Consider the following 9,937-nt stretch of genomic DNA (forward strand, 5'->3'; position numbering starts at 1 on the left):
GCTCGATCCTCCGAACTATAATCCTCCTATAACATCATATATCTCTAATTAACACTTTTACAACTAAGGTTGACTACCCCTATCAAGTCAACACTGGTCAACTCTGGTCAACGGTCAACGATCAACTTTGATCGGACTCCGCGAGTGGACTAGAGCGACTCGGCGAGTCTATACGTGTTCACTGACTCCCTAGGATCCTCTCTTGACACGTCGAGGACTTCCCTGACTCGACGAGTTCCAGCTCGACTCATTCCACCTGTCAACCCTCTCTAACTCTCCCTGACTCACTGAGTCAACCCTTAACTCGGCAAGACCACTCGCTGAGTGGTTAAGGACAATCTTCATGCTACTCGCCGAGTCTGTTCTTCGGACTCGGCGAGTCCATGCCATGCATCAACTCAATCTCGCTTCTGAGGTCAGATCCGCTCCAACAACTCATAGATCTAGCCCTCCCAAGCACATTCATCACGTAAAGTTACCATCTTGGCTACCATGCACGCCTACAAGGCTTCTTTTGATGAAATGACATTTAAAATGGTAACCTAAGTACCCAACTCAAAAGGAAAGGCATAAAGCAGGGCATTTGGGACTCTCTGGACCTACTAAGGTCCAGATCTAGGTACCATTTCCCCATGGGACCTCTCACACTCCAAATACAAGGCAACCAAGGCATGAAGAAACCCTAGATTTGACCATATCAAGAAAAACACGAGAATAAGCTCTGAATGTTACCTCAAATAGCTTCCTCTGCCGAAATGGAAGTAGATCCAAGCTCCCCAACTCTCCTAGCTTGGCCTTCCTCTTCCTTTCTTGCAAATACACACAAAAATGGTGAATAATTGCCTCTTATCTCACTCACAAGGACTCTCAGCTGCTCTGGTGCTCTCAAGGTCGAAGGTAGCCGCAATGAAGGGTTATAAGGCCCTTTAAATAGGGCTCAGGGCTGGGAAATTAGGGTTTCATTAAATAGCATGGACTCGCCGAGTCCGGACGTGAACCTGCGTCCAAATCCGCGATCCTACTCGGCGAGTCTAGGCTCCAACTCGCCGAGTCCCCTCACAAAATACCAAAGATATATGAACAAATAATACCTGGAAATCCGGGCTGTTACATATTAACATGTGTAAAAGAAGAGAAAATGATTTGGAGCAGAAGTGATATAAAAACTTTCTTCAATGGTCCGAGTGTGTTTCTAACGGTATTTCATTTAATAGTATTTGAGTTAATATGTTTAAAATATAAGTATTATTTATATATTGTTATTAATTATTGTTTTTTTTTTCTAGTTGCTATATGTTGATTGTCTTTTCATGGTTGTTAATAACAGTGAAAGGAACAAATATCATATTGTACCTGAAAATATTTATAAAATATATCAATTATTGTATAATATAATGTAATAAATATATTTTTACTTGTTTGTTCTATATGTTGCATCCATTGAAATAACATCAGAAAACTTATAGTAGTTTTCTTTTCCTGTTTCATCAACCCAAAACATAGCACTTAGTTCCTCATCATTTAACTTATATTCAAAATGGAAATTTTGATAATTATCTCTGCGAATAATCAACTGGTTTACAACACACTGAGCATCATTTGGTCCAACAATATTGGTATAATCTCTCAAAAAAAATTTGAAATTATTCTTTGTTGCTGGCAAATTATCATATCCTCCTTTTAATGATGCTCGTATCTTGTGTGCTTTAGTGGCACCAATGTTGATAGTTGAAGCTTTAACAATAAGTTCATGATAAAAAATACTAAGTCGATGATTAGGAGAACATATGATTTCTTCATTAAATTCAGTAAGTGGATGGTTGTGTGCTTCTTCAAATGCATATACAGTGAGAGTATTTGTTGCATAATTTCTATCAAAACCAATCATAGCCATACATCTTGTAACTTTAGAATATGATTTTATTTCCTGCTTTTTCAGTCTTTTGGATGTAAGAGTATAATGGATTTTTTCCTTGGTTGTCCATATATGTTGCATCTTACATGTTTTTTTTTCTTAGATTGAAGTCAGCATATGATGTTGTTGTTCCTAATCTAATTCCAAAACTAACAGCTTTTCCATAATTTCTATACATTTCAATTCCTTCATCTACACTTGACACAATTTGTCCTTTTTTAGGAATCAAATCTGTTGGAACATTTGGATTATACAAATCTTCTTGATTTATGTAAGATGTTCCTGTCAAATCTGTTGGATTATATATATATATATATATATATATATATATATATATATATATATATATATATATATATATATATATATATATATAAGTATGAAAACATGCCTTTATGATTTTCCTTTGATGTCGAAGTTGAAGTTCCATTTGAAGAATGATTGAAAGATTCAGTTGCTTCATTAAACAAATATTAGTATTTTAAAATATAGCGTAGTAGTCTATTTCAAATGTAAATATTGAATTTTAACATCAGAAATATAGTAATTATAATCATTGAAAATTTTCATTTATCACTATCGTTTAATGTTGATTCTAAAGTTCCAATAGCTAAATAATTGAAAGATTCATTTTCTTCATGATTTTAATGTTGATTCTAAAGTTCCAATAGCTAAATCATTGAAAGATTCATTTTCTTCATGATTTAAATCAGAAGAACAATTATTTTCAAATTCTTTTGTAGACATCTCTTCGATTCAAATTTGTAATTAAATGAAGAAGTTAATTGCATGAAGATGCTTGTGTCCTTCATAAAGAGAATGAAGAAGTTAATGTTAATTTAATATTGCAGTTTATGTTTACGGTTATTAAATTGAAGAACTGATTAAATTTCGTTTTTATATAAATTACTTTCTTAACTTTTATTAATAATTTAAATAAAACAAAATGAATAAAACATGAATAATGATGTGGCATTTCGTATTGGTTCTCGCATTTTCGTGTGTGTGTGTGTATATATATATATATATATATATATATATATATATATATATATATATATATATATATATATATATATAGAGAGAGAGAGAGAGAGAGAGAGAGTGGTGTTCAAATAAGAACCAAAAAAGGTTAAGAACCGTAAGAACCTCTAACTTTAGATGTTTATAAAGAGTTTAGGGTAACCCTAAACCCTTAACCCTAAACCATTTATAAACACCCTAAACCTTAAGCCTTAAACCCTAAACCCTAAACCCTTTATAAACATCTAAAATTAGAGGTTCTTACGGTTCTTAACCTTTTTTGGTTCTCATTTGAACATTTACCTATATATATATATATATATATATATATATATATATATATATATATATATATATATATATATATATGACCTAAAATTAGTTATTATCTTTGCATTTTATAACCTTCGAGTATCAAAAAGTATTTTGCTCCGAAAAGGAAAAACCCTCCAATTGAAGGAGTCGATTTCACATGAAAGAAACCACGTCTCTCAGTCCACTCCCAATCCTACACTTCGCCCATAATCATCATCATTAATTTGCATATCTTTAATCACCAACAACAGATTTCGTATTGTTTCTTTCATGGCGAATGAAATTGGCGGAGGAGGAGAAGATGAAGCGAAAGAAATCGCTGCTCAGCTAAGTAAAACCCTAAAAGAAGGAGAAAGAATTCTTGCCCCGACCCGAAGACCCGACGGAACCCTACGCAAACCCATTCGCATTAGAGCTGGTTACGTTCCTCAAGATGAAGTCGCCATTTACAAATCTAAAGGCGCCCTGGTATGTTTACAACATTCGCATAGTTTTTCTCGATTTATTTGCGTTATTCGAAGTGATTTGAGTCAATTTGATGGATTTGTCGATTTTTGAAGAGAATTAGTGTTTCCGTATGATTTATGATGACGATGATGATGATCATGGACAGTTGAAGAAGGAGATGGAGTCGCTGGAAACTGTGCCACCTGGTTATGATCCTGAATTGGATGCCATTAGTAAACCTAAGAGCAAATCCGCTAAGAGGAACGAAAGGAAGAAGGAGAAGCGTTTACAGGTTTATCATTTAACTCAATACATATCAGGATTTTTTTGCTTTATGTTATAGTAAATGTAGAGTTTTATGGCATTATGTACTTCACAATGTCTATTCAAAACCTAATATATGAACAATTTATGCATTTGGAGAGATGAAATTAGCTCCCAGTGAACAATAAGGTCATAGCATCCTCATTTCTTCAACCTCCATACTTCTCCATTACCCGAATTGAATGCATGTTCTTGATGATTGTTTAATCCATTTGGGCCAATAAAGCTTCACCTTAATAAGTCCTAACTTTTCACACATGCTTAAAACTTAGACTTAACTATATTACTAGTTGGAATTAATTTCATGCAAATGAACATATCTTGATTTTTCTTATTTATTTACTTTTCCTTTATTATTGCATGAGGCAGGCGTCTGTTGAGAAGGGAAAAAGTGAAGCTTCATCTACTGATGGTGTAGATCAAGCATTGGAACCTCTTGACTCCATTGTATCCCAGATAAATGATATCACTATTTCCGTTGCTACCCCTCCCTTAAATTCAACAGATCATGTTCCTGATATCGATAAAAAAATCCGTGCCCTAAAAAAGAAGGTAATTTTTCTAACAACTTTGTTTTTATTTATTTATTTTTATTATTTGTCCTGTTTACTTGTTTGTTGAATCGACGAAACTCTTTCGGGAAAATACATGGAAAGTGTGTAGGAAGGGTAAAATGGTCATTTAGCTGTGAAATTTTGTTGCAGATTCGGCTGACAGAGGGTCAACAGCAAAAAACAGGGAATGATTTGAAACCAGAACAACAGGAAAAAGTTGCAAAGTTAGAGGATTGGCGAAAAGAGTTGAAACTTTTGGAAGACAAAAAGGCCTCCTTAGAAGCCTTATAAAAATCAGTAGGCTTTTTTTTCATGTTTTTTCTTTAGGATTAAAAAACAAAAACCACTAGTCTTTTTAATTTGTGATTTACTTTCTTAAGATGTTATTAGGTTTTTATTAATCTGTCCAGATTTTGAGGCTGAAATTTGCCATTATTCAAAACAAAATCTGGCAACTCTGTGGTCATGACTCATGAATTGTTAACAAATTGAACAAATTATTTTTAGTTTCTTTTGGCTTCAACACAAAGAGGCTTAATTGTTAGTATTACAATCTTCATATATTATCTAGGCAAGAAATAGAAACGTGTTTTTGTTTTTATTAGTTTGTTTATTATAGCTTCCTATTTCGAAAATCTACCAAATTATAGCAATGTCATTTATATAGAAAGCCGTTTTCACTGCTATAATTGGGTACTATTTTTATAATGCAATGTCTTAATAAGGAAAAAAAATGTATGTGCAATGATATAATTTGGTTTAATGCATAAATAGGAAGAAAGAGCTGAAACTACGATGCTTTAATAGAAAGAAATGAATTTAGTGTTATAATACATAAATAAGTGAAAGTACATTGCCTTGAATCCAAACAAAAAAACTCTACTAAGCCCAAGATGTTGAAAGTTGGCAATATCTTGAGGTTTTTAGTTGTGGTAAGAGGAAATAGAGCTAACTAGAGTTCTATCCTCCAATTATTGACAACTTTTAAAAGCTTTTAATATAATTAACTAGATTACTCGTATCTGTGTGAAATATTTTATAAAGTCATTTATCTAATTTTTTGATTTTAAGCATATATAATAGGGCTATTGTCACTCTAGCCCAACAAACTTTAGTATATTGGTTTAAATGGTCCTTCGTGACTATTTTTTACATTTGAATGCCACGAACTTGTGTTTTATTGTTTTAAAAGGTCATTATTAAAAATATGAAGGGGTCATCCGGTGAACCCCTTCCTAATAATTAATTTTGATATGCCACGTGACATTTGGTCAACTGAAATGGTCCAAACTACCCCTGATGTTACTGCAATTCATCTCGTGCGATTGAGTTTGAAGACATTCGTTCTTGCAATTGACCTCTGTCAAAATCAAAACAAACAATCAAAACATATTACATATTGACGAAGAAAACAAGACAGAAGTGAGAGTCATATATGTTACCTTTGAGTCGAAAATTTTGAGGAAGAATCGTGATTTCGGAACTGAGAGCTTGGAGCTAAGAATATCAACGACTGCAACACTTAGTTTCTTGTTTACATCGGGATTTAGATCTCCGATGGACACCAGCTCACCATACGACACTGACTGCTCGCTGCCTCTAAAAGCCATCGGCACAAATCCCTTGTGTAACTATGACTCTAGAATCACTACAATCGGTTTTAGATCTACCCTAAGGAAATTAAAATTCACTCATGAACACTGAAACATTAACAATCGTAAAAGCAAGTCATGGATTGATTAGAAAGGGGGGTTTCTTTTCCTTGGATAATTTTTGAAGCTATTATAACATCAAGTCATCGATAACATTATTATCGAACATAAGAAGATGATTCATGTAAACGATTCAACAGCAGAAACTCCAAACGAATCGCAAAGTTCATCACCTGTATGCGATGACAAAATCGAGAATATCCAAAATATCCAGAAAATCTAGAGGATCGATGACGATTCAAGCAAAAGAATTTCAACTTCTTGAAAATCAATTAAATTGAAAAGAACGACGACAACCCAATCAATGAGATTAAGAAGAATTTCGATTGATTAAGAGGTAGATCGTTCCATTTAACTACCTTGCCATCAAAACCTGCTGAAACTCCCGTGTCTTCATCGCCGATCACCACCGCTTGACAAACGTTGACTGGGAGAAAAGTAGCCTTGGTCGATAAGAAACCACCGCTTCCGTCAAATCCACTCAAGTGTCTTCACCGCTGATCACCATCGATCACCACCGATTCACAAACGTTGACTAGACGATGGGTCTTCGGATATTGCTATCGTCGGAGACTATACGATGGTTTTCGGAGAGTGTGTCAGGATAGTAAACGTTTACTGTCACAGTACTAGTCACCGAAAAGTAGCCGGAAAGGGAATACAATGAAGAAGCACAATGAAGCGACCACTATGAAGAATCACTTTATCGGTGATCATTCTTCATTTAGGTAGTGAGAAGTCAACAAAAATATAACAAAGAAAAATGCGGGCCTACAAGGTTTTAAAACGAAAAATAAAAAGTCAAGTAAGCTTATTGTAACCGGTAAAACCTGCTTAAAATATGGTTTATTCCTTTATTAACAGGTAAGACACAAGTTCGTGCCCTTCAAATGCAAAAAATAGTTACGAGGGACCATTTAAACCAATATATTAAAATTTATTGGGCTATAATAACAATAACCCTATATAATATATTATAAAATAAATATGTAATATTTCTAAAATTAGAAGGCACTTGTACCAAAAGTCATCGCATAGAAAAAAATATTATGAGATAGTATAAGGAGATATTAGTTTTTTTTGCATATAGTGACACTCGTAATGCCACAAAACAAACCAAACTGAAAAAATAAGAGATTTTTTAAAATAAAAAAATAAAATTATTATGATTATAGTATAAATGTAAAAAAAAATGATAAAATATGATAAGATCGTTATGAATTTTCAACCAATATGATGCAACAAGCATATTAAGTATAAAACTAAATAATTGTCTACGCAACCACCAAAAAACAAGCATAACGAAATAAAATAGAATCGCATTATACTTCCTTGTACGTTTTACACAAAATCCATTACATGTTTTTTCTGAATCATACAAAACTGAATTGCATCCTCTTCATGCAAAATCTCACATAAAACACAAAACCATATGCAATAATGGATTCAAGAAGATTCAATATCTGAACCTTGCAAACCTTCTTGATAAACTTCATAATCCTCAGGGCTCCATCTGCATATCAAACTTAGTTTAAAGGTTGCCATTTTTATCCCCATTAAACGCTGCATTCACATAAGAAAAAAAAAGATCAGGGTAATGATGAAAACAGAAACCCCGCAAATGACGAAAATGCCCCTGAGAAAACCAAAACACTTGATACTAACCAGTATGCGAGATGACTCGGGTGATATTGGTTTCCCCTCCTCACACACAACAAAATCTCCAACAAGCTCCACCACTCCTATATTTCATCATCAAAATAAGCAAATTTATAATTTCACATAGTAATGTGTGTGTGTGAGAGAGAGAGAGAGAGTGTGCAAACCTTTGTTTAACCTTACTGGCATCCCTTGCTTCCGCAAAAAGGGTTCCATTTCATGTGTAAACTGGTCTAGAGGACCTTCCTTAAGTTCAACCTGAAGGGCAAAATGGTCATTTTTTAATTAGCCAAGCAAAAAAATAGAATGCGCAATTTTCATGAGTGTGGAGAAAGTGGTAAAAATGTAATTTTTCATGTAGACTAGTTGATGATTGAGCTAACCGTTTCTGAAGCAATACTTCCAGTCCTCGCAAAATCATGATCTTCATATTCACTAAATATTCTGCCAAATATCGAAAAACAATAATAAATTAAAATATATATAAAAAAAGAAATTAATAGATCATATTTAGTTCATATTGGTGAAAAAGATAGTTATAATTATAACCTTTGGGCCTCTTCTATGGTCATATTGGTCAAACAAAGCCCACAATCACCTCGAAGAAGCTGTATTCAAACAATAAGTAATAAATAAACTTATGCTACAGCATTGTACATTGAAATACAATTTTGTAATAAATATAAATGAAATTATGTTGCTAATTCTTGCATTTAACCCAATTAAAACTATAAAAAAACATTTTTTTCATGGATGGAAGAAATTAAAGTGTTTTACTTACCTTAGAAACTTTGTGAAGCCCTGGTCTTATCTCATCAGAATCAGAGCGACCTATTGCAACCTGCATGACTTTATTTGACCCAAGAAAAAATCTGAAACATAAAAACATAACATTGTCATTGTGATGAGATTCTATCATAAACCCTTGAGTAAACATGTTGATATGAATATAATAGTTTAATTGTGTCTTAGATAAAAGTTGATTGATTTGGAATACGAAGAAACCTGCTGGAAGATTTGAGCTGTTCTCTGAACTGCTTGAATTTGAGGTTCCTCATGTTTTCGAAGCTGAAAACATATATGGAGTTGTACTCTTCAACTGCATCCCTTATTGACTGGACTATTGTTTCCTTGTGTTCTCTTCCTTTCTTCTTTGTCTTTGACAACGTCACTATATACAACACAAGTAGAAGTTGTTAAGCAGGTGTTGAAATAGATGAGATGCGATTCTAATTCCCAATATTCGAGTATATCAGCAAGCTTAGATTAACCTAACTGAATCAACAAAGACATCCTTTTCCTTTGTAGAATCAAAATCAAATCTAGAATCTCAACATAAAGAAGTATTTACCTGCTCTATCTCTCTTGGATTTCGGCATCTTAGTAGAATCCTTTCAAATTGCAGGTATCGCTGCCGTCTTCCGTCGGTCTGTTCTTGAAAACAAGACAGAAGTAAACCCTCTCTCGTGTTTGCTGCTAGGGTTTAATGGCCATGACTTCTTGTTTTTCTTTTGGGCCGGGTCATACTTGAGTTGGGTTTAGCCCATACAATTATACAAATATACCTATTTACCATTGACATGTACATATTTACATAAATCACCCTTTTTTTAATAGAAATATTATAAAACTATGTGTGCATATTTATACAAATAGTCATTGTTTAACATATATTGTTCAAGTGTTTGATAAAATAATATAAATGTTTTCTTTCTAATAGCAACTAGTTGTGAAACTCGTATATTATACGGGTTGATTAAAACAAAATGTTAAATAGAAACGATTAAATGAGAAGTTTATTTGAATTTGAAATTTGAAATAAATAAAAATTATGAGAAAAAAAACATGCAAAAAATAAATAAATTAAAATTATTGTTTAGTTATCAGATCCGTATACTAAACAGGTTAATTATAACAAAATGTTAAACATAAAGGTTTAAACTGTAAATTTATTTGAAATTAAAATTGAAATTTAAAATTTAAAATTT

The 9,937-nt window shown here is 32.9% G+C and overlaps 3 protein-coding genes across 3 annotated transcripts; 1 reads left to right on the forward strand and 2 right to left on the reverse strand.

Moving 5' to 3' along the window:
- Positions 1–1,289: 1,289 nt before the first annotated feature.
- LOC145076517 (protein FAR1-RELATED SEQUENCE 5-like) lies at positions 1,290–1,894 on the reverse strand. Its single transcript, XM_079022362.1, has 2 exons — positions 1,416–1,894; positions 1,290–1,353 (listed from the first exon to the last, which is right to left on the reverse strand). Exons 1-2 carry the CDS (start codon positions 1,892–1,894, stop codon positions 1,290–1,292), a joined length of 543 nt encoding a protein of 180 aa, XP_078878488.1.
- A 1,447-nt stretch (positions 1,895–3,341) lies between these two features.
- On the forward strand, positions 3,342–5,125 carry PYM (partner of Y14-MAGO). Its single transcript, XM_079022658.1, has 4 exons — positions 3,342–3,721; positions 3,867–3,992; positions 4,394–4,576; positions 4,729–5,125. Exons 1-4 carry the CDS (start codon positions 3,524–3,526, stop codon positions 4,867–4,869), a joined length of 648 nt encoding a protein of 215 aa, XP_078878784.1. The 5' UTR covers positions 3,342–3,523; the 3' UTR covers positions 4,870–5,125.
- A 2,464-nt stretch (positions 5,126–7,589) lies between these two features.
- LOC145076878 (uncharacterized) lies at positions 7,590–9,458 on the reverse strand. Its single transcript, XM_079022679.1, has 8 exons — positions 9,301–9,458; positions 8,955–9,120; positions 8,731–8,821; positions 8,499–8,557; positions 8,333–8,393; positions 8,117–8,207; positions 7,956–8,032; positions 7,590–7,853 (listed from the first exon to the last, which is right to left on the reverse strand). The coding sequence occupies exons 1-8, from the start codon at positions 9,326–9,328 to the stop codon at positions 7,737–7,739; spliced, it is 690 nt and encodes a 229-aa protein (XP_078878805.1). The 5' UTR covers positions 9,329–9,458; the 3' UTR covers positions 7,590–7,736.
- Between the last annotated feature and the right edge of the window lie 479 nt (positions 9,459–9,937).

Source organism: Lactuca serriola, chromosome 9 (assembly GCF_051521515.1).
Source record: "Lactuca serriola cultivar US96UC23 chromosome 9, Lser_US96UC23_V15, whole genome shotgun sequence".
In the NCBI taxonomy this organism is placed as follows: Eukaryota; Viridiplantae; Streptophyta; class Magnoliopsida; order Asterales; family Asteraceae; genus Lactuca; species Lactuca serriola.

Bases quoted from the DNA above. Each gene is read 5' to 3' on its own strand.
- LOC145076517 (XM_079022362.1), bottom strand. From the start codon at position 1,894: ATGGCTATGATTGGTTTTGATAGAAATTATGCAACAAATACTCTCACT. The intron at 1,354-1,415 runs GTAAAAATATAT...AAATATTTTCAG, and splicing joins GCAACATATAGAACAAACAA to GTACAATATGATATTTGTTC.
- LOC145076878 (XM_079022679.1), bottom strand. From the start codon at position 9,328: ATGCCGAAATCCAAGAGAGATAGAGCAG. The intron at 8,558-8,730 runs GTAAGTAAAACA...GTTTGAATACAG, and splicing joins GGCTTCACAAAGTTTCTAAG to CTTCTTCGAGGTGATTGTGG. The intron at 8,208-8,332 runs GTTAGCTCAATC...TTTGCCCTTCAG, and splicing joins GAAGTATTGCTTCAGAAACG to GTTGAACTTAAGGAAGGTCC.
- PYM (XM_079022658.1), top strand. From the start codon at position 3,524: ATGGCGAATGAAATTGGCGGAGGAGGAGAAGATGAAGCGAAAGAAATC. The intron at 3,722-3,866 runs GTATGTTTACAA...GATCATGGACAG, and splicing joins ACAAATCTAAAGGCGCCCTG to TTGAAGAAGGAGATGGAGTC. The intron at 3,993-4,393 runs GTTTATCATTTA...TGCATGAGGCAG, and splicing joins AGAAGGAGAAGCGTTTACAG to GCGTCTGTTGAGAAGGGAAA.